At 39.3% G+C, this 24,095-nt stretch overlaps 1 protein-coding gene across 8 annotated transcripts in view; it reads right to left on the reverse strand.

The window, feature by feature from the left end:
- LPP (LIM domain containing preferred translocation partner in lipoma) overlaps positions 1–24,095 on the reverse strand; it is a 646,929-nt gene that overhangs the window by 148,481 nt on the left and 474,353 nt on the right. For all 8 annotated transcript variants that reach the window (XM_058556133.1, XM_058556129.1, XM_058556131.1 and 5 more), the window contains one exon: positions 4,368–4,494. In XM_058556133.1, the coding sequence (XP_058412116.1) occupies positions 4,368–4,494 (127 nt within the window). The remainder of the gene's footprint in view (positions 1–4,367; positions 4,495–24,095) is intronic.

Genomic DNA, 24,095 nt, shown 5'->3' on the forward strand with positions numbered 1-24,095 from the left:
TGTTCTGTATTTCTTACTACATCATATCAGTTGGCACATGTCAATTTGTCCCATTATTGGTGATGCTAAATTTTGTCACTTAGATTAAGAAGGTTTCCTTCAGATCTCTTCATTGTAAAAGTATCTTTTCTCCTTTGTACTTAAGTCATCCGTGAGATGATCTTTTGATATCCCTCCCAATACCTTTAAGCATACCACAATTATAGTTAATTATAAAACAACTGTTAAAAGTGATGAGAGGCTCCATAATGAAAACAAACAAACAAACAAAAACACAAAAATATATTTAAGAATCATTGAACTTAAGGAAAAAAAAAGAAAAATGGGGCTGCATGGAAAGAAAGCAACGTGATCACAGGGGAACCTACTCTGTTGACAAGATTATTTACATTTTGTTCCCTTTCACTCCCTGCTGCAGCTTGGAATCTAGGAGAGCTTTGACATGAAAGCACTTAACGACCTCCAGCAAATCAGCTATAGCGTCAATGAAAATTCTAGCATTAAATAGGCAAAGTGATGGAAAAAGAGAATAGGTGATAGGTTGCGGTGGGGCTGGGAATGTTAATGCAAGAGAGTGAAGTTCTTTTAGGGTGGTGCTTGGCAGTGCTATTTCCAGACCAGAATGGAACTAAGGTAAAATTCTGATGGGGAGCAAGAGAGGACTCATCCATCTCTCTTGGGTCAGCCCCTCTTGTTTGCAAACACACTGATATGTAGCCTTCCTTCTGTCATCTCCAGGCAGACTCATGGACTTCTACACTACGCCTCAGGCAGACCCAACGCAGTGCTGACATGTGCACTGACATCCCTTACATGTCTGCCTCTCTCCTGTCCTTCCCAGGGACTTGTGAATTCCGTGAGGGCAGAGCCTCTGCATCTCGGTGTCCCTAACACCCAGCAGAGGCAGGCATGGAGAATGTGCTTGGGAAATGTTTAATGTTTAAAGAGTGGAACAGTAAACAATAGCTCTGTTAACTCGTCCTTTGTTTCCTGCTTTTACCTAGCCAGTAAGAGGTAGAGCTGGCAATCAAATCAAGGCATTCTGGCTTTGGAGCCCACGGTCTTAACTACTATTCATGAAACAATTCCCATAGCATTTGATCTCGACATGCAAGGGCTCATTATGTAAGATAAAGTCCCTAGCCTTTAGTCAGGCATTAAAAGTCCTCTCCACATTAGTCCCAACCTACTTCCCCAAACTTATTTCCCAATATTTATTCCTTCATAGGTGCTTCACTCCAATGATTTTATTCCCTGTAATGTTAAAATTTCCCTCATCAGAAATGACATCACTTCTCTACTATCATCCCATTTCCAAATCCCTATCAGCATAATTTTAAAGACTTAACACAAAGGCTAACTACTCGATAAACACTTTTCCTTCCTGCCTCAGGGTGTCCTCTCTCCTGTTTCTGAATTCTCAGAGAACTTTGGCTGAACTTCAATTAAGTCACTTGTCATTATCTGTCTTGCATTATGATTCAACACCAGAACTCTGTACACATCCCCTATTATACTACATGTACCTTTAAAGGTAAGACTCATGTCTGCCTATCTCCATATGCTCCAACGCCTAGCAGAGTAGCCTTCACGTAACAGGCCCTTGATGGATGTTTTCCACAGAAAGTAAATTTTCCTTGAATAATCCCGGCCTCAACTCAAATTTTGTTCATTCTATCTACTTAGAAGAGAATACCCTCTTATCATTTTCCATCTGTCCAAAGCTGATCTCCTTCATAAACTTTTTCTAAATATCCAGCCTAAACTTGGAGGTGACGGATTTGTTTATCACCTGGACTGTGGTGATGGCAGTACAAACGTATACATACATCCAAACCTACCAAACGGTATACATTATAATTATATGCAGTTTTCTGTATACCTCAATAAAGCTTGGGAAAAATCTTTTAGAAGAAAAACTTGCATAGACCTGGAGTCTGGATTCTAATCCAGTCCTGCAATTTATTAGCTGTCGATATTGGGCAGATTACTTAACATTTCTGTGCCTTGATTTCCTAATCTCAAATAATAGCATTTACTTCACGGGGTTTTATTTTTTCCATAAGGATGAAACGAGTTAATTCCTATAAAGTATATAAAATAGTAATGCCATATTGTAAGCACTCAATAAAAGTTAACCATTGTTCCATATTCTCTAATTTTCTCTCATGGTTTGTAATCCTCATTTGGCAATGATTATTTACCAATTGGTGATATGTTCTATGTTCTATTTTTGCCAGAAATTTAAATTTAAATCAAGTGTTATTAATGGATTTTTAATGGTCATATCTTGTTTTCTTAAACAAAGCATGGGATAACTTTGATTATTGAGCATATTCTATATGTCAAGAACTTGGCTAAGTGCTTTGTATAAATATTTCATTCATACTCACAATAACAGTATAAGCTAGCTATTATTTCCGTATTGTAGATAAAGCAAAACAAAAACAAAGATTTAGAGAGACTAAGCAATTTGTTCAAGTTTTCTAAGCTGGTAAGTAGTAGAGCTAGGACAATACTTGAAGGCAAAAATAATATTCAATTTGTATCTGTTTCCCAGAATGCTTAATATATATTCATTAACACAATTATCATCTATGTTCGATTTTCTTTATTGCTATGTATTTTGTTGCTATGATATTTGAGGCATATATACTGGGTATGTTAGCTTTTCATTTTTAATATACCTTAATACAGAGACCTTACGTTTCACTTTTAACATAAGTTTATCTTAGACTCTAATATAAACCCTTCTTGTACGTCAATGACAAGAGCATGATATACTTTTAGTACATTAATATAACTAGAGACTTTTTTTTACTCTTCTCCATACATTTGTGCTAATCTCTATCAATTTACGTTTAGTTTTTAGCTTTGTTATACTTCTTTGGATTAATGCTGTTTCCATAGCGAACTTACTAGTGTTGAAAGAAATGCTAGAGAACACATGCTCCACACCTCTGATTCACCAAGGTGGGAGGGAAATGGGGCTCAGGCAGACGGGGAACATGTCAATATCACTTAGCCAGCGAAGGCAGAAGGGACCAGAATCAGAACTCTTTATTCCCACTATTGTGTTCCTTTTGTTATGCTACACTCCTCCTGCATACAAATAAGTGACATGTTTTTCATATCCTAACCCTGTCCATCTACGACGTGGCTTTGGACCAGTGCCCTCAGTTTACCTGTTGTTACACATTCCCAAATAGGAAGCAACTGGGGAGACATAAAAATAGGAAATATTTGAAGAAGGAAAAGCCCTGTGCAATTTTTCCACCTCTGTGCCTTTGCTCCCACTGCTCCCCAGGTGTAATATCCTTTCTCTAAACGTCCTTAAAGCAGTGCTAGTCAAAATATGGTCCACGGATGGGTATCTGACTAAGAAAGTTTTATCACCCGGTGATGAGACAAGTACAGAAACAGAGAGTGCGTACTTAGAAAATATTATAGCAATTTAATAGAGCAATTTATTCCTGTTGAATCTAATAATGGTAAAACTTGGTGTTCCATTTTGTGTTCTTTTTATTTCATTTGCTTAGTAAGTAATTTTAATTGTACACTACAAAAATATTGGTCTCCAACAGACTTCTACCATCACAGAAAATTTGAGAGGCACTGCTTTAATGGGTCCAGGTTCAAGTGCCACCAATTCTTCTATAGAGCATTCCTGATGTTCCTGATAAATGAGCTTTTAAATTTTATAATGCTTGACCTAAGCCTCTCTTATGCCTCTTATTACTTTCTACTTAGACTAGTAATTATTTGTGTGCTTTTCTCATCTCTTCAGAATAATTACAACCTTCCTGAGGACAGGTTATATATCCATAACATCTCATAATTGGCATATAATTCATAAATTCACATTATACTAATGGACTGGATGGATTAACTGTTCATAACTATTCACAGGTTTGGAGAGGGTAGAAGTCCAAAAAAACACAGAGAGCACATCTTTGCCTGAACTCAGATAGGGAAAGGATTGAGAGAGTACAGAGTTCAGACACTACCCAATTCCGTATTTTGTATATGAGTATTTACATCAGTGAGAAACCCGAACATAATACAGAAACCCTTTTTCTCCCTAAAGACAATCTAATAAATTGTCAAAAATTAAGTTTTTAAATCAAACTTGTATCTCAAGAAACTCCGCAGTACCCCTGAGATTTTAGTACAAGCTAAACAGATATCACATTATGGCAGTCTCACAAACCGATTTCCAGAACACTCGGTTATGTGGGCAGGCATACCAAATCCAATGCACCCAGACTCAAATCCTTTACCAGTAGAGCTGATAATATTCCTAATTACTAATTAAGGAAAACAGAACAGGGTACTGACTTCAGAAGTCAGCTCTAGACTCCACTCACCAAAGTATTCATCGGCAGGTGGATTTTCCATGTCATACAGCATCTTCTTGGTGAGGTGCTCGAGCTCATCTTCAGGGCGGAATGAGGGGGGAGCAGCCGGAGGCCCCAGTGATCCTGTTTGTCCACCCTGAAAGGCAGAAAAGACATAGTCCTTTAAATGCAATCTAGACATCAACGAAGGCAATCAAGTAGTGTTTGCATCATAGAGGAAAAAGCACTGGACGTGACTATTAGGAGTCCTGGGTTTTAGAATTCAGTTATCCAGTGTCTGACCTTGGAGACACCACTTTATTCACTTGCCTTATCTAGATGACTCATCTATCAGGCTTTAGAAATCCATGTTTACAACAGTAGGACACTATTTCATTCAACAACTGCTGAGTAATCGCTATGTACCAGTCATATATTTATACAAAAGCTGTATAAATTGAGCCTCCCCCCTTATGGAGCTTACAGTCAAGTGAGAGATATAGGCACACTAATAAGTAAAGATAAAGCTACTGCAGCAAGTGCATAATCAGGGTGCAAATGGGACCTCTCACGGAGCCTGAGAGGAAAAATTCCAGAGAAGAAGCGGCGGCACAGACTAGGACTTATTCAGCTAAAGGAGAGGAAACATACAGGTTGATGTTTCTCATATACAGGTGAGGAAAAGGCCAGGTGGCATAATCCAGGTGGAAGTTGTGTATTTCTGGATCATGCATATAGTTGGAGATAGGAAATAGGAATCTTAACAGGAACAGGGGTCTAGAAAGTGAAGGGATTTCTGATTATGTTAAGGAGGCTGAGTAATTTTTTTCCCCAGCTCTGCAAACAGCCAGATATCACATGGAGAAGGTACATCAGTAGCATTGACACTGAGCTGGTGTTTAAATAGGTGGGTGAGCCAGATATATTATAGCAATGTAACGGAATCGAGTGCCAGGTGAAAGAGCACTTGAGGTGATCAACCAAGAATCCAAAGTATGTAGAGAAAGGAGAAAGGCCAGATGCCAGATGTAAAATAGCTTAGTGCTATGTCAGTAAAAAGGGACTTGATTATATTTTCCTTTGCATGTACTATAACCTTGACCATTTCCAATATCACACCCCAATATCTAAAATCGAAGTGTGAAAAATAGAAAGACTGTTATAAAAGGTTTAGAAATGATTGGGCCGGCCCCGTGGCTTAGTGGTTGGGTGCGCACGCTCTGCTGCTGGCGGCCTGGATTCGGATCCCGGGCGCGCACCAACGCACCGCTTCTCCGGCCATGCTGAGGCCGCGTCCCACATGCAGCAACTAGAAGGATGTACAGCTGTGACATACAACTATCTACTGGGGCATTGGGGGGAAAATAAATAAATAAATAAAATCTTAAAAAAAAAAAAAAAGAAAAGAAATGATGATGATGTCCACCACGGCTAATGGGCAGATATGAGATTGGGAATGCCCTTCCTTGACGTTTATGCATTCTTAAAATCGTTGACCAAGGGTTTCTCCTTTCATGAATAGTTTATAAGAATCAATTCAATAAAACTTGAAGTTGCATATGCATTCATCTGTTATCTTCACTATACCAAAATGAGTTCTTGGGTGTGAAAATCCTATAAAATACAAATCCTTGTACAAATGCCTCATTGTTACTACCAACATTTATTTCAACAGCTCCAAGATGGGTATTAATTATTTGTGTGATGTCTACAGCATGAAATGCCTTCTAAACATAACTGAAACTGTTGATTGGTATCTATTTGGCCTCTTCTCTATAACTATTTCCCATTTTTCAGTTTTTAAAAATGTACAAAAAGTTGGAGTACAGACATGCAAAAGGCTGAAAAGGCCAAGAATTTTCTATGTTGATCACCCACCTACCCCTGGGATTTTATTTCATTGTTGGACAATGTGGATTGGGGACTGGAAAGCAGTGAATAAATTATGGCATGTGGCAGGCGACAGAGACAAAAAATAGAGCTGCATGCTGGGACCTGAAGAATCATTACCTCAATCTACTTATTGTGAGACAAGGAAATTGACACTCAAAAAGACCAGGGCAGAGCTAGTTATGATAAAGCCAGGACATGAGCCCTTCCTAGACTCACTCATTTATTCAATAAACATTAAATGTTAAATTTAAGGCCTCCTCTAAACTGCAAATAATGCCTGCCCTATAGGGTTGGTATGAGGGTTAAAGGAACTCTTGAATAATTCATTTATACTTTTGCTTATTAGTTTATCTGCTCATTCTTACAGTGTCTATTTACACAAAGATGTATTAGACACAGTCTTTGCCTTTGAGAGGATTGTAGTCTGGTGGGGGTGAGAAGCATGCACAAATGATTAATTATAAAAAGCATAGGATATTGATGGGAGGGGATGTAGACATGGACACTGAAGGAGCGACTTGCTAGTATTATTAAACTTTAAACTGCACTTCTAGGAAAACTCCACAGAAATACTCATAAAATTTGCTCTGATGCTGAAAGCTATGCCACCGATATTTATTTGAACTACTAGGAGGGTTTCCCATAGTGGACAGGTTTCAGCAGAGCTTCCAGACTACGACTGATTAGGAAGAAGGACCTGGCCACCCACTTCCCAAAAAATTGGTCACGAAAATCCTATGAATAGCAGCGGAGCAGTGTCTGATACAGTGCTGGAAGGTGAGAGAATGGCGCGGAAAGACCAGGCAGGGTTCCGCTCTGCTTTACACATGGGTCTTGGAGTAGGAATCAACTCAACAGCTCTGACAACAAACTCATAAAATTATATGACCAAGGTTGTTCACAGAAACTATATCTGAGAGAAGGAGGAAGAAAAAGTAACAATGTAACTATCCATCCATGGGTAAGGCATCACCTAAATAGACAATGATAGACACCTAAAATGGAACGTGAGCAGGTTGCCAAAGAGTACGTTGTAAGTCCATATGTACAAGTATGAAAAGATGACCTAGCCATGTTATCAATGAACAGATCCAGTTGTAGAATAAGCATCTAAATGATGGTCTCACTTTTGTAACGTAAGTACAGTTAAATTCTCTACAGATCTATATACAGATAGGGGAAAAAAGCCTAAAGGACATATACTCTACTGTGAAAGGGTTTTATCTCCAGTGTTGGAGTCCTGGGGGGGCTTGCACTTTCTAAGTTTGTTTCTTTATTGTATTGTATGTAATTCTACTTCTGTAATCCATGAAATATAACTTTTTTAATGCAATGAATTTAAGTGATAAAGATATGCTGGATACTAAGAAAACCCTAGAACAGGCTTTTAACGCAGATCAAGTGGGGGACTCTGAGAGGAGCAAAAGGTCAGAGGTGAGAAGCAGTTGGCTGTGAGTGGGGAAAAGTGTAAGTGGTCCTGTGTTTAAGACTGGAGAAGTTAGAGATAGGAAGGGTCAGCTGATAACTGCCATGCCATAGTGAGGTGCTTAGGGCTTCTCTCTGGGCCTGAGGCTCCAGGCCTTGTGTGAGACAATTCTGAAAATCTGATGAGCTAAAATCCCTCTGGGCAGAGAATAGCATCCATAAAAATGCACATAAAATTTACTTACAATTTCAAGAGATTCATAGACTACAGGAAACATATCCAAAGACCCTTAGATAGGAACATCCAGGCAATAGAAACTACAAGAGGGATTTTCAGCAGGGGAGTGAGCTAATCAGATTAGAAAGCTCTGGCTGGAATGGAAGGTGGATGCGAGAGCTATGAGACTAGAGTGAAGTGGGGAATTTATCATAATGTACTTGTGGCCAGAGAGAGTGAAGGGATATACTATGCGGCAGTGACATTACGGCTGGAGACAGACTTCACTATGATACTAACTCGGTGTCCTTAGGTGAGCATGTGAACCTCTCCTAACTTCAGACTCCCTCTGTAGAATGGGCTTGCCAATGCTACCTCACCATCTTTATGAGAAATAAAATGAAATAGCTTGCATCTCATGCTATACAGGGCTTAACTACTTTCAAATCATGCTAACAAAGGGACTCTCTTTGGATCCCTCAACCTGTCTCTGAGGGAGGGGATTATCCCAGTTTAGGTGACAAAATTAAAGACAAAGATAGAAGAATGACCTACACTTTTTTTTTCTAGGTTTACAATAGAGAGCTTGAGCTTGAGTCCAAGAGCTTGAGTCCAAAATATGGTGTCAGCTGACTCCAAATTCCATGCATTTTTTCCAACCAAACATTGCTTCCCACTGGGAAAGTGCAGAAAATTATGAAATACTACCACTGATATTAATAGTGCTGGCTGTTTTAATTTAAATCAACAACTATAAAAGAAAACCTGCTAATTCCTGCTTCCAGTCTTAGGGTGGACCCTCAAGGACTGGACACAATTTATTATTATTTAGGCCCAATATCTGTTTCTCTTTTAACATAAACAGAGGCAAGAAGAAGGCCAAATCTGTTCTCTATAAATCTAAGCCAGCAATTCGGATTCTACCCTTAGCACTTACGTTTCAAGTAGAGGTTTAATTTCAAAGTACATTGTTAGTATTTCACAGATTTTAAGAAAAACATATCATTCCTTTTAATCTCCCAATACTCCTTCCTATTTGCTTGCAGTACTGTTTTTGAAATGACACATTTGAAAAGGCTCTTTCCTTTTCTTTTAGATTCTAATCTCATATAATGCTCATCTTGGATTTCTGGTATTTCTTATGAACAAAGACCCCAAGAGATCATCTCTTCCAGTGTTTCTGAACCTTATTTGGCTACGGAACCCCTCCACCCCCACCTCACACACACCCAGTGCATAATACTCAACATTAATATAGGGAATACATATTGGTAAAAACACAGGTTCCTCAATTTCCAGTTGTCTCTCACACTGAGGAAGACATAGCCCAGGACTTTCTTCAGGGTTCAAGTCCCATAAGTAGTAGTTTAGTACTTTTCTCACTGGCATGAAGAAACCCCTTTTAATTTTTCTCTCTCAGTAGCGCTTAGGACTCAACATGTTCTAAGAAAAATTAGTAACTGTTTCCAATCCATTTTTTAATATGCAGCTTCTAGCATTGTGTTTGAGTAATAGAAAATTTGTGGAGTAGGGGGTTAGACGGGGATGAGTTCCATTATTTTGTTTTTTATTTCTTCAAAAGTAGAAATGTGAATAGTATCAGCAGTGTATTCATTGTAGCATAATAATAACTCGTCATGTTCGTACGACCTTTTTCAAGGTGCCTGCTTTCACATACACACAATCTCAAGTGTTTATACAAGAGGCCCATGGGATCTGTAGTACCATTTTATGGATGAGGAAATTGAGGCTCAGAGAAGAGAAGTGAGCATCCGTGAGTGAAGTACCTCACTGAAGAGCACAGAGTCCTAGACTGAAACCCAGGGGGGCTGAGTTGGGCGTGTTCCTGCTACATAGGGATGCCTCTCAGGGTTCCAATATTGTTGTCTTCAATGTCTTCTAGCTCTGTTCTTCTGTAGCAATGTGGATTTTAATCTTCTGACTCTATTATCTAAGCAAAGACTCTTTCAGAGTGAAGTTTACGGCTAAATAGTGAAACAAAAGCACTGCAAAACAAATATAAACAAAGTCTCTATAGACTTTTCTAAGAAAAAGACATTCTTATAAGTATCAATATTCACCACTAATACTTGTGTTCTTTGAAATGGCTGAACCTCCTAGTAAAGGCAAAAAACATTATAAGACCCACAGATGAGTTACAGAGAAACAGATTTCAGAGGACTCCTTCAAAATTCTCTCAACATACTTTTTCTAAGGAATTGCCAAGTGCCAAACACTATCATTACAAAGTCAAATTATTCAGAATTCGTGTCTCGGACAACTCACAGTTTAGGAAGAAAGAGACATGAAAATAGATAATAATAATAAAGTGTAAGTACTGAGACACAGGTATGAATTCAGTGTTCTGAGATGTGAGAAGGCCTCCAGAAAGGAGATGACTTCTTAGTTTGGTCCTGAAGGATAAATTGGATTTAACTAGAAAGGAAGGAAGGAAAGAAGAAAGGAAGAAGGAAAGAAAGAAGGAAAGGAGGAAAGAAAGAAGGAAAGACGGAAAGTAGGAAAGCAAGAAAGAAAGAAAGAAAGAGAGGGAAGGAAAGAAAAAGAGAGAAAGAAAAAAAGTCAAGCTATTCCAAGAACTGTATGTATAAAAGAACATGTATATTAAAAAAAAAGTTAAGAAACAGAGGAGGAACAGAGCTAGGATGAGGCTAGAGAAATAGGCTGTGGTCAATGTCAGACTTTGTTTTAGGTAATAGAGAATCATTAGGAGATTTAAAAATGGGGACTGATTTTACTAAAGTCATGCTTTTGAAATAAGCATACTGGCAACATCTTCAAACACCACAGCTAATGACGCCTTAAAAGATGCAACCAGACATCATGGTATTTCTGAACAATTTAATGGCTAATACGCTTAAGGACTCTGATATTTACTAAGTGAGGCAGAGTCTGCTAACGGCTCACCAAATCTGCATCCTTGTCTTTCTGAGCACACAGCTGGACTACATTTTCCATTCTCCCTTCCATATGAGGCGCAAGAAGGAAGGAGCTTACCCCATGGAGGATAGCCATCCACTGATCAGGCTGGCCTGTCTCAGACTGTTACAGAGGGGAGACTGGAAAGAAATATGCTCAAAGGTGAATGGTTGAAAGTGATGAGAGCTTGGTTTATATTCTTTTTCTTTATATGTAACTTTTTTCCTGACACTTTCCTGTTAGGAAACAGAAAATGTCCAAGTATCTGCAACTGGTTCTTCTCTGCCATGGTTGTTTACTTGCTATGGGCCCAGCTAGAAATCATTCTAGGAAAGGCTTAATATGAATATCGCAGCCAAATTTGGATCTAGGTCCCTGGTAAAAGTTATGAGTGAGATCGTGCAAAAATGAAGATTGTTTCTGCAAAAAAAAATACACATGGATAGAATCCTTGGTGAGCAAGAAAACTCGCCAGACTAAGAATAACACAAATAACAATATCCGTCATGTTTATATAGTACTTCATGGTATTTAAAGTGTTTTATATATTCTTACATAGGAACCCATAAGTACAGAGACCTATTTATCTCTCTAATCTTAGTTCTGCATTTAACTTGTCCAGTAGTTTTGATCAAATCATTTCTATTCTCTGAGCCCAGCATCTTTATGTGTTTTCAAAGATTCCTTTGATTTTATTCTATCATATTTTTGTGCCCATAATATGCAGGGCACATATCATTATGGATATTTATAGTGAAATCACAGATATTCATATTTATGCATACTTTGTAGTCTATAAAAACAGACACACATTGAGTAAGTGGAAACCTCATTATTACAGAGATTTCCATTTACAAGAGGACTTAAACCACTTGTCAGCATCCCCTGAAACAATCTAGAACTTCATTCAGCATTCTGAATCTGAGTAAGCAGCTGGCAGGTCATAGGGTTTCTGCAGCCTACTGAACTTTCACTACACATAGGGCATGAAATCAAGAACATACAAAGGTTAACCACCCCATCCTACCACCACCCCTCCTTGGGTGGAGAAAGAATTCCATTGTCCCTCCTAAAGAGAAATGAAGCAGGGTAAATAGCCTGCACTAAGGTGCAAACAGTGAAGACCCCTGGAGAACACCCACAACCTTGAATCTTTGTTACCATCAATTTAACTATTTAAATATATGTGCTAAGGATCCATTTGACAACATGGCTACCCAATATCTGTCAACATGTCAGCCTCTTGACTTACTCTGATATTGACCTCAGTGTGGGTCATTTTTTTCCCATGAGTCCTTACCTGCTGTTGATTTCCTAGTTACATAGTGCGAGATAACTTGAACTTAGTGCACATCCGAACCTTACCAGAAAAGCACCGCCCAGGCAGATAAAACACCAGGAAAGGGCAGCCAAGATATTCAGAGAGATTACATGATAATGAATACTCTATCACTCGGCTACCAGAGCTGCTCATTTTTCTTGTCCATTTGTAATGATGTACAAGAGGTTCCTTCTCTCAGAGGGAAAATAACTTCAATTACGTGTTCTTGAAAAAAGAAACATTGAAATTATCTTCTTTCAAAAGGTAGAATTAGCCCCATTTTGGAGCTGAAAGCCTGCCATAAAAAATATATTTCTGATATTTTCGTTCTTTTTTTCCCCCCTACTTAACTGTGTCAACTTTGCAGTTTGCAATTTCTTGAGGCTGCTTCTACTTTCTGACTCTCACTGAATTATCACACTCTACTCTCAACGTCTCACTGTTTAACGGAAGAAGCCCCCCTTCAGGCCGAGGGCAGAAGATTTGCTGGACACCCATACTGCTTCAGGTTAAAGCAATGGGCCACAGAGAAGGAAGGGGCAGGGAAGAACTATCTGTTAACAACGAGAAACCCGTAAATGAATGTTCCTCGCAGCTTCATGGAGGCAGAAAAGCATTCTCTTAGTTCTTTTATTCATAAGTTCCATTTTCTTGGAGAATGAATGGTAAGGGCACAAAGAAGACACACAAATTTTGACTTTGAAAGTTGGATTCTAGCTTTGAAACCCATTCCAGTTAGTCTTCAACTTTCAAAAGCTTTATTTTCTGATAACTTCTTTTTCATGCCATGCACTGATGCCTCAAAGTCACTTTTCTTAAGACAATTTGGAGTCATGAGGAAGGAGTGATGATTCTGAATTACAGGGTGGTGGAGTTGCTGGATGTTATACCAACAGGGGAAAGTGCTGGGTGTCCACTAAGGGGCCCTGTGGTACGTGCAGAACAGGGTGTTATGGTGATGTAGGCAGAGCTGAGGGAAAGTGGCCTCTACCCCCGCCCACCACTCTTGGCCTTCTCATGTTAGTATAGCCCCAAGAGTGCCCTGGCTTGGAGCATGCTTGTTCCTAGGCCTGATGTCTAGGGCACCATTTCAGTTCCCGAGGGTTTATTTCTTGATTATTGATTTTCTCATCTATAAACTGGAAGATAATAATATCTAATTCATATGAAGAAGCTTTGTAAAACATTAAACATCAAACAAATGGCCGTTATAATTACCAGGAGGGACAGCTTACAAACCACTAATAAAGATGATTTTCTCCTTCAGAATGTTTGCAGTGTAAGTGGAATGTTTGCAGAGCAATAAAATGTCTCTCCAGTATCTCTCTACTTTCCTATTTGCCTATAAAGTACTTTAGTGTAGGATACGTAAATTTCGTATTGTTTTAGCAAGAGATGTAATTACTCTGAGTTCTTTTAACTATAAATCTTGACATACATGACATTTGGTGAGTGTATGCTTTGCTGGCTCTCCAAATTGTTAACCTTTTTACATCATAGCCTTTGGCACCAAAAGATAAATAATAAAGCAAGGCTCATGTTTGGCTATTTAGAGCAAAGTAGCCTCCCTTATGCTTTCCTGTCTGATGAGCTCCAGGCAGAAAAGGGACAAACCTGGATGCTCTCCCACCTGTTGGCAAAAAGCAGGAAAGGCGAGTAGCAGGAACCCCAGAATCTCAGGGGCAGGGAGAAGCTAGGTAAAAGACCTCTTGCCAACCTAATTCATAGTTCTCATTTCACTGTCCCTTCCCTCTATAATCCCAGGCAGGACCTCCTTAAAGCAGAAAGTGGGTTGCCTCTGTGGGGCAATAAGATTTCTCTCAATTTGCCCCCCTTTTCTATACCACCTTGCATTGTTCCTACACAAGACTAGAAGAAGCTATTTTCACAATACTATAGCTAAAATCTACATGTGTTTTTTTCCCCCATTAATTAGGCTTTATGCATGTTATGAATAAGGGATTTGATATAGCTAAGGCAAGACAATTATAAGACATTATTTCCATTGGTAGGTTTCATATCAACAAGACTCAAGACACAAAATTTGGTGAACGGAATGGACTCTTGTTCAAGGTTGTGTTTTCAAACTAAACCAAGTCTTGGTCTTTGCTGTGCCCCACTAGTGCCCGGCAGCGACCTCCACTGAGAAGACGTTTCATCTTTATTTGGTTGCCTGGAATAATGCCAAGGGGGAGTTGCTCCGACATTGGGAAGAAAGGTTTTACCACAAAGCACTGCTTTCTACATATTGTCCCACAGGAAAGCTATCCACAACCAGAAGCTACACTTTTAATAAAGTCCTATCAAACAGACATCATAGAGGTTCTCTTACCAGGGCTCCAGCCTTGAGGGTGGTTCCAATTCACTGTGTTCAAAATGAGGTTTTACTAATTCCTTATTGTTAGATACTTAGATTGTCTCACGATTCTTGTCATTATCATGCTGAAAACAGGTGGATATTAAAATAGTCCATCTGAAAATTACAAATGTATAAAAATATATATGCAAAAGTGCCAGTGTGTCTGTCTATGTAGGTATAGAAAAACAGATACTAAGAGGAAATATACCAAAATGTTAACAGCTCATGTTAGGATGGTGGGATTATCAGTAATTTAAATTTTTTCTTTATGATTTTTAAATTGTCTAAATAGAATATGGTAAAAAATGGATGGCCACTAGAAAATAATAATATACTTTATAAAACAGGGGGTTACAGTCTTTTCTTTGGTATTTTTAGGCATGAAGCCAGGCGAGAATGGACAACCTAAAGTGGGGACAATTTGTTGAAAAAAATAAAGGCACCTAGATTTTCAGTCTGATATGCACAGAAACACTTTCCTACTGTACAAGCTGTTTCTATCTAGTGGGCTCGACAGATGCCTGAACGTGACACAAGACACTGAAATAACATGCAAATCAGTTTTCGGTTTTAATATGCAAATATGACGCTTGGCACATCACTTTCCATGGCTGAGGTAAATTTCTGTTTTTGAGTTTTTCGTGGGAAATGCATGCCAGCAAACAAATGGTTAACTCCTCATTTTTCACCTGACACAAGTTGGTTTTCATTTGAGTCAGAAAGGTCCTTGCTCAGCAATCCAAAGCACTTCGGATGCAAAGAAAGGGCATGTGTTTTGTTCAATAACAATGCCACCCTTGGCAAACAAATCTGACAGACACACTGATCACTGTGGATTTCTGGGCTTTGGTGGGGAGGCAGGCAAAGCGTCTCTATGAGAATAACAGAGAAAAGGTTTCTTGCTTGACCTGTGAAAATAAAATCAATGTAGCTCAACATGGTGGGAAGATTAGCTTCCGACCAGAGACAAAGAGGAAGAAGTCAAAAGTCTCTGCTTCCAGGATATTCGAGCAGCGTGGAAAACGGTAGCCCCTCGTGAAATCTACATTAAATTATCCACAAATACTAGTAATTCAGCATGAAGGCAGTCATCAAGATAAGTGCAATACGTCCAGTTCAAGGAATTTATAATCCAGCCTGGAAATGAAGGCACATGAGGGAAAAATAGAAGAACAAAGCCAAACACTGACTGATGGGGATTGGTATGGCTTAGATGCTTAAGAGTACAGGCTCCAGGGGCTACCTGCATGAGTTCAAATCCCATATCCACTCCTTACCAATTATGTGACGCAGGGCAAGATGCTCCATTTCACTAAATATTAGTTGCCTAAACCATAAAGTCAGGTCAATAGGATTTACCTCGTGAGTTAAATGAGATGGTCCATTTAAACATTCTGTCTGCACTGATTAAGAAATTATTATTATCCTTAAAAATGTGCTTAAAGATATGCTATGCTGTGTAAATAGCACACGAACGTATCAATGGATGATATGGATTCAGAGCAGAGAGAGGTTACAGTGGACTGCAGCATACTAAAAACATGCCAAAGAGATAAGGGGTTGAATAGGACTTGAAGGAAGGAGAGAAAACCCTTGACATTTCTATGCTTTTCTTCACAGGCAACAAGGAACCCCAGTGCAAGACTCACACACACCAGATTTCATTTAATACTTCCCAAAGCATGAGAGCGTATTTTTTTGTATAAAGAAACAAACCAAGTTAGTGGTTTGTTACAGTGACTATGTTAAGTGACTTAGCCAAAATCACACCCATAGTAAATGGCAGAGCCAGGAGTTAAACACGAGTCTTCTGATCCAAGCACAGTGTTTTTCCACTAATTTACAGCTGCCTCTATATATTCATTTAGAAATATGAAACTTACATCATCTATCATAAAGGTTAATCAAGACAGTCAACCTCACTGATGAAAGCATGGTGCTAATTATACCAGAGGTTGGAGACCAATGTGGCCCCTTTTACTTTCAGAAACACTGATTGTGGTGTAATGGAGAAAGTGTGGGCTTCGGAAGCAGAAAAAGCTGGTTCAAACACTAAGTTCTACCACTTATTTTGTACAACATTTCACAGGTTTTTTAAACTTCTCTTAGCATTAGCTTCTTCAACTATAAATGGAATTGGGGGGTGGGTAGGCAGGCGAGAAGGAATGCCTCCATTTCAAGGCCATTGTGAGTAATACCTAAGATGATACATATGGCATGTGCTAATATTTAATAGGGGCTCATGACTTGTATTAAATGCTCACAAACAGTCTGTCAAATCTGAGCTATGGATGTCTTTCAAGTGTGGCAGGAAGGTGGATGAAGCACTATGAATGACTCAGTGTCATTCACCAGCACTGCAGCAGAGGGGAAAAAGACTGCGCTCTGATACTCAGTCTGAAGACCAGTAACATTTAATATTTCTACCTGACCATCAACCATGAATCAGATAAAAGTAATTCTATTGAAGGACTATCTCTTTCCACAAACTCTGAAAGGTAGAAATACGTAAGTGTTGATATATTTATTGATTTATAATTTACGAGACTGAAAATAATTAAGGTATACTGAGTGTATAACAGGGGCCAATGTTCAAAATATTATGCATTAACTCATTTTATCACTACAACAATCCTATCAGATAGTTACTCTTCTGATTTTAAAAATGAGAAAGCTCAGGGACAGAGATCACCTTGACAGTAACTGGAAACTTAGGATTTGAATCAAGTCATCAGCAAAAGAGAATGCTTAACTCGAACACAAAGTTCCCCAGCCTCTCAACTCCTCTGCACTTTTTCAGAGGGATTTTATGTCCTATCTGCTTGTGTTTAGGGGAATTTAATCACATATTACAAAGTCTTGAACTATTAAAGGAACACTTCTTAGGGACAAATACTACATTTTATGGTATAATATCTCCTTTATGTAGAAAGATGGCAGCCAAGAAAATAAAACATCTGGGTAATTCTGATGCAGATGGACTAAGAACAAGACTTGAGGAGACATGGCTATTTTTGATGTCTTCACTGACGATTCAGCAAGAGAGGGAGAACTGCTCTTCAGAAGATTGCTTCCTTTATCAACCTCTGATACAATCTGGAGGGTTGATGCTAAATAACACTACACTTAGAGGTGGGGAAAGGGAAAATCATGTAAAAGACACTAATACTCTTTCACATGAAAAACTATGATAATGCCATTTCCTGGTAACAAAAGTAACAATTTTTTTTCTGCTGGGTTATGGCCTAACCATGAATAAAATGCTACCGAAATATTCTCTTCTACAAGAACTTGGGCCTCTCCAAAATGTGCCAAGCAGCAGTCCATTTTGGAGGATGCTCTAGATTCCCTGCACTCTCTGTGAATTTCAGAAACAGAAGACATGCTGGAGATTAGTCAGTGGTAGATGAATCCTTTCATTTATGAGAACACTGAGAGTCAGGGAGGGAAGTGAGCTGTCCAAGGTCACCCAGAAAACGAGTGCTAGACTCAAGAAGAAAGCTCACATCAGGAGAGCAGGTCTGATTCGAAACTAGTTAGTTCTCCTTCCACCATGAAAGATTCACTCAGAACAGTGATGCGTTCTTGATGCCCTATAAAGTATTCTTGTTCTTGGCAAAAATTTTAAGAGCCCTTATCTACATTTATGCCGCATTCTGAGATCCCGAGATGGAAGTTGCTGCAAAGTGAAAATCAATGCTGTTATTCTTGGCGAGCCTGCACAGTCTGACAACAGCTGGCACAAACAGATGTGGTCCCCAGAGGATTCTGTCAGGCTGTGCTGGTGCCATACCTGTGCAAGTCTCCTTTTCCTCGACTTAATAAAGGCTGTTCCTCCTCAGTTTAGGCAGACTCCGTGAGTTTCTTGTTGTTACTGGTATGTCCAGAGTCCTGATCAAGCTAGCCTCAATCTCTTCTCTTTCCTTTTGTCTTAACCACTGTTTCCTAATCACATGCCTTTCACAAAGAAATACTTCTGCTACATGGTGAGAATTTTCTTGATCTGGAGCCTTCTACAATGCGTGGGGATTACAATAATAACATTTACGGAGTCACCACTCTGCACATGTCCTTTAACCTTTGAAATAATCCATTGACATAAGTACTTTTGCTACCTCACTTTAAAGATGAGGAAACAGACACAGAAGGGCTAAATAACTTGCTCAAAGTCACAGAGCTGGCATGAGAAGGAATTAGGATTTGTACCCAACCACATAGATTCTAGAAATTGCCTTCCAAGTTCTAGTAATTAAAAATTAAGATCCAGAAGAATGGGGTCCAGACTGTCATTCTAATCAGAATGAAATGGGCTTGATATAATTAAGTGCCATAAACATACAAAGGGTTATCATTATAACACCACCATGAATATCATCAAAAACTATACACACTTCACCATCGCTACCATTCTAACTATCTTGGGTAATAGGTAGGAAGCAAGGTATTATTGAATTTATTCTTCTTCTAATAAAGACATGTGACTGACCCAGGTCATTCAGCAGTGCCTCAACCCTCATGACAATGCTCAATGTTAGGGACTCAGCCTCCAATGTTTCTTGAATATAAAGAGAGTCTTTTGGAGAAGAACAGGCAACTAGATGTTACAGTACATCGATGTTACAGTACATGGTTAAGGACCATGTTGTTTCACGTATGAGATGCAACCTAGCAAGTGTCTAATAACACAAAAACTAAACGTAACTGAGAAGACGATTATAAACAATATGTTTACTCAATGTACATTTGCTGAGTGTCTAGTAAGTGCTAGTGCTAAAGAAATAATTAAAACATGTGTCCTGCCCTCTCAGAGATATAGTAGGAAATATTAGACATCTGGGAATATTCCAAAGTAAAACATCCAAAAATAAAATGTTCACAGTAAAATGTTTTAATCATTGCTATCAGAACACAGAGAAAGAGGAGATAGCTCAAGCTGGGGAGATGAAAGGACACTCACAAGAGAAGGTGGCATTTTAATCAGGTTTTGGATGAAGATAGAATTTGGACATCCAGAGATGTAGCAGGAATGACATTCCAGGTGAAGACCCCAAGAGGTGAGCCGAGGTGACAAGTTACCATCTTTCATTTCGGGTAAAAACATGTGTAACTGACCTCCAGCTCTAATGTCCCTCTACGTTCCTTTTTGTTTGTTTCATCGTCTGTGCTGTGCATGAAGATGTCAGTGATATTTTAGTGAAAGTGAAGGAACTGTCTGCTGGTACAGTCAACCCATATATGAGGCTGGATGAGGGGATATGTCTGCAGATCAGCCCAGAACCCTGGCACAAGAGGTCAGCTGTTCCAGACTTGGGCAAATGCTACACACTGCAATGTTTGCTTTTTGCTGCCGATCTTAAAAAATGATTGCCTTAATGAGAGGCTGAAGAAAATGAGCAACACTGTGGCTATGATGACATATGATGCTAACAACTCAACACTCAGAGGAAGGCCAGGGTGGAAAAACATGGGTGCCCTGGGATTTTGCTGCAAGGGCTATACTGACATATAAGGGGTGAGAATAACGATGGAAGCTGTTTTTGTTTGCTTTTTTTTTTTTTTGATTTTGCAGGTTCCACAGAGTTATGTGCTGTTTTTATGTAAAGCATGGCTCTAAGTTTCCAGGAGTCCCCTCCATTTGCTCACTAGGCATCTACATCAGTGGCTGTGAGACACTATCACACGAAGCCAGTATTACTATAAAAGCTAGACTGAAAAACTCATTGTGCTTTACTCTCTCTGTAACTTAACCCACAATCTCAGATAGTAACCAGGAATCAAGAATTTCTTTATCCAACTAAGAAATGTCTATAGAAAATAAAGGCAGAGCAGCCTGGTTGTTATGAGTTCTAGGTCCCTCTTTACCATAAACTCGCTGAGTGTTATCTAGATAATCATTTCCTCTCTCCAGGCCTTGTTGCCTCAAATCGGTATCATCTTTATCTCCTAATGCACGTTTCTTGTGACAAACAAAGGGAGAAAAGAAATACAGTTACTTAAGTAATTTGTGAACAGCAATATGAATGAAGGGGGCACACAAATCATCATCATCCTCTCTTCCTCTTCACCTTCATCATCATCACAGCTAAAATTTATCGAGCCAGGCCCTATTTTAAATGCTTCAACTGCACCTCATCCTCCCAACCTCCTGCTTGGGTAGTTACTCTTATTGCCCTCATTCAGTGATGAAGAAATTGAAGCCCAGAGTTGCAAGCAGAGTGCTCAAAGCATTGCAGCCAGAATTCAAACAACTACAGTCCCTGGCCTTAACCGCTGTACCACGCGTGGCATTGTAAGTGTCACATTGTGCGTATTGCTTTTGCCTTGTCTACTTTATAAACTTTTGGCTATGTTATATTGCTCTCATAACTAAAAATTAAAATTCATTAATCCAGATCGTATTTATTGAGTAGGCACAAGGTGGCAGATACTGTATTAGTCAGCATTTTGATTATAAAGGTAAGGATAAAATTAGAAATGCAAAATACCCTATGACAGTCACTTAAATTGATGTTCAGTGTAGCTGATGCTGTTTCCTCTTTATGGAAAAGACATGGATAGAAGTATCCTAAAGAGTAAAGGAGAAGGTCTTAGGTGAAGATAAAAGCAGTGATAAGAGGTAACCATAATTACCAACTAAAAATGTGCAGGAATTGTACTAAATGAATGTTCTACAAATTACATATAATATCATGAAACCTCTTTCTCCAAATGAGGAAACAGAGGCCCAGGAAAGTTAAGTAGCTTGCCTAAAGTCTTGGAGGTAGGATAGGAAGAGCCAAGACTCAACTCCAGGTCTGTCTGGCTCTAGCGTTTGTGTTCTTAATCACCAAGCTACCTCTAGAAGAGGGAGAATGCTGCGGAAGGAGAGAAGAATACCTTAACTATTCTCTTATTCTACCTGGTTCTGACTACAGGGATTTCGGTGAGTATTTATAGAACCCATCTATATTTTTCACTGCTATTTATCATCCTCTAAAATGTGTTATTGCGAAGGGAACGTAGAAATTAGGCCAACCTCTCACTTCCAACTTGTAGATTAAAGGAACTTGAAACGTTTTTCTGGGACATTAGAAAAATTAGAGGTAGAATTGGGAAATAAAAGAAAACTTCTCTTTAAACAAGTGGAGCAGTTGCTTTGAAGCAACACATTATATTTCACTTCAAAGAGTACTTCATACTAGCATCACTACGGCAAACTTAGATGCTTATAGGTTAGGTTTACCAAGCTCTTATTTCCAAAGGGAAAGCCTAACCCACAGCAAACAGCAAGGAGGTCAGATCGACACTGGGGTGTCATGTACTATGACAAACACTGGATTCAGAAGCCGGAGGTCTAGGATTTAAGCCCTAAATCTGCCACATACTAGTCACATGACCTACTATATGTCATATAATCTCTCTAGACCTCACTTGCCTATTCTGGATCAGGTGGGTTCTACCTACACTTTACAAGGTAGGTTTGAAGATGACTACCCTTGGAAGCATTATATAATCTTTAAGAGTTTGTCAAATGTAAATATTGACAATATCTTGAATAGAAGACATGGCCTATGATGTAGTAGGTTTACCTTGTGTTAGGGGAAGAGACACAGTGATTTCACAGGTCAGAGAAGCACATCAGTCTTAGGAATCCCATTCTGAATTTCCTAAGCTCACTCACTGAGCCAAAAAATGAGCTCAGATCTCCTGATATGCCATCATGTGCTAACCAGACAAAAAGTACTAATATCTTTCTCGCAGTTTCTCAGATAACAGCAAAACCTCTTCCAACAGACAGTACAAGGAGCTATATGGCTTTGGGCAAGTCACTTTACTTCTGTGGGTCTCAAACTCCCCAGGGACTGAATGAATAGAACGAAGGGTACTAATTCCTACCATGTGGACCTCAGAGAGACTTTATTAGGAACGGGTGAGATCATGAATTGTGAAAATGCTCTGAAAACATTAAAATGTCCAACAAAGGCCAGGGATAGCCAACACTTTCTCTTTAAGCCACTGTGAGAAGGACTCCATCACTTGCAAATACAATTGATTACACAAGCACAAGCAAATCAACTTCTCCTGCCAAGAAGATCTGTTGCCCTTGGCGAAATAATAGCACTTTGGCCAGAGAGGAAATTTCGTCATTTTCTTTTGACTTTGGTTCTGACTTTTGCAAGATGCATGCCTGGGATTCAGGAACTGAGCATCCAGAACCCAACACTGGCCCTGACTGTAGTTCACAGCCTGGAGTAAGCAACTTGACCAGTGACAGAGCTGAGAAGGGATCCGCTAGCTACAGACCCCAGGCTGAAATCCTCCCAACCCGGAGGCACCAGAGTACACAGGCTCTCCAACCAGCCAGGCAGCAGAAGTGTACTGAATGCCTACCAGGTGCCAGGCACTGTGATAGAGAAAGATCGACAGCTGCTGCTGTGTCAAGTGCAAGCTATTCTTCTCTCATTTAATCTTTCCACATCCTCAGCGGGACGGGCACTATTAGCCCTGATGTACAGATCAGTTAACTGATATGAATATAGTAAAAACAATAGAGCTGGGATTGTAATCCAGGTTGAACTCTGAAACTTGCACTTTTTTTCAGTTGAACAAAAGTGCCTGCCCTCCAGGAGCTCACAATCTAGTGGGAAAGTCAGAAAGGCAACTCAATAGACTGTGAGCTCCTTGAGGGCAAGGACCATTTTTTATTCTTTCTTGTATCTTCAGAGCCAAGCATGTTGTCTGCCATGCAGAAGGCACTCAATTAGTGTTTGCTGAATGGATAAACCATAATCAGATGTTTTCCCTCTTAAAATACAAATCTAATTATGTTACTCCTCTGTGCTCACAAACCTCTGCAGGCTGCTCTTTGCCATCCTCCAAGAATTACTTTAAAAAGTTCTTTGTAGTCCTGCCTTCCTAGCTTCAACTTCCATGATTCATTCCCTTCCACATCTCCTGTGCACCACCTCCATATCCTCCAGCCATCTTGGTATATAGGTGGTATTCAACAGATGTTTATTGAATGAACAAACAAATATGAGAAGGGATAGATATGAGCTATATATGAGCCATGAATATAATAATGCCTTGTGAACACCAAGGTTAGATTTATCTATGAAGAAGCGTCACAGAAGACAAGACAATTAATTTGGGCCATCTCACTCTAAAATCTCAAAGGCTAGATGACATTGCACAGGAAAAATTCAATCCTTTTTTACTATTAATTAGACAAATGACATCAGAACAAAACATTTTTCTTTAAATCAGAATATGAGCTGTGCCAAATTCCATCTTCTCCTAAAGGATATGGGTGCAGGCCAAAAGCCCATCATATACATTATTGTTTTTCTTCTCCTAAGTACTTAGGGAAAATTAAGTCTCATCTGGCATGCAGTGGCTCTCAGCAAGGTCATGCTTCTTCTGCAGTGGTGCCTAGGGTAGTTAAGGTAAGAACTATGTTTTCAAAAAGAAGAAACTTTGAAAATAAGACACCTGGCTAGCCAGGATGGGATGGAAATATTCAGGTCGAGGAATCAGAAAGAGTCAGTAAGAGAGTTAGAGACACTGCAAAGTTAGCCCTTCCACCCTTGAACCCAGTGTTGAGTAGACCATGGCGTACTACACGAG

The sequence above is a fragment of the Diceros bicornis genome, chromosome 15 (genome assembly GCF_020826845.1).
Source record: "Diceros bicornis minor isolate mBicDic1 chromosome 15, mDicBic1.mat.cur, whole genome shotgun sequence".
Taxonomy (NCBI): domain Eukaryota; kingdom Metazoa; phylum Chordata; class Mammalia; order Perissodactyla; family Rhinocerotidae; genus Diceros; species Diceros bicornis.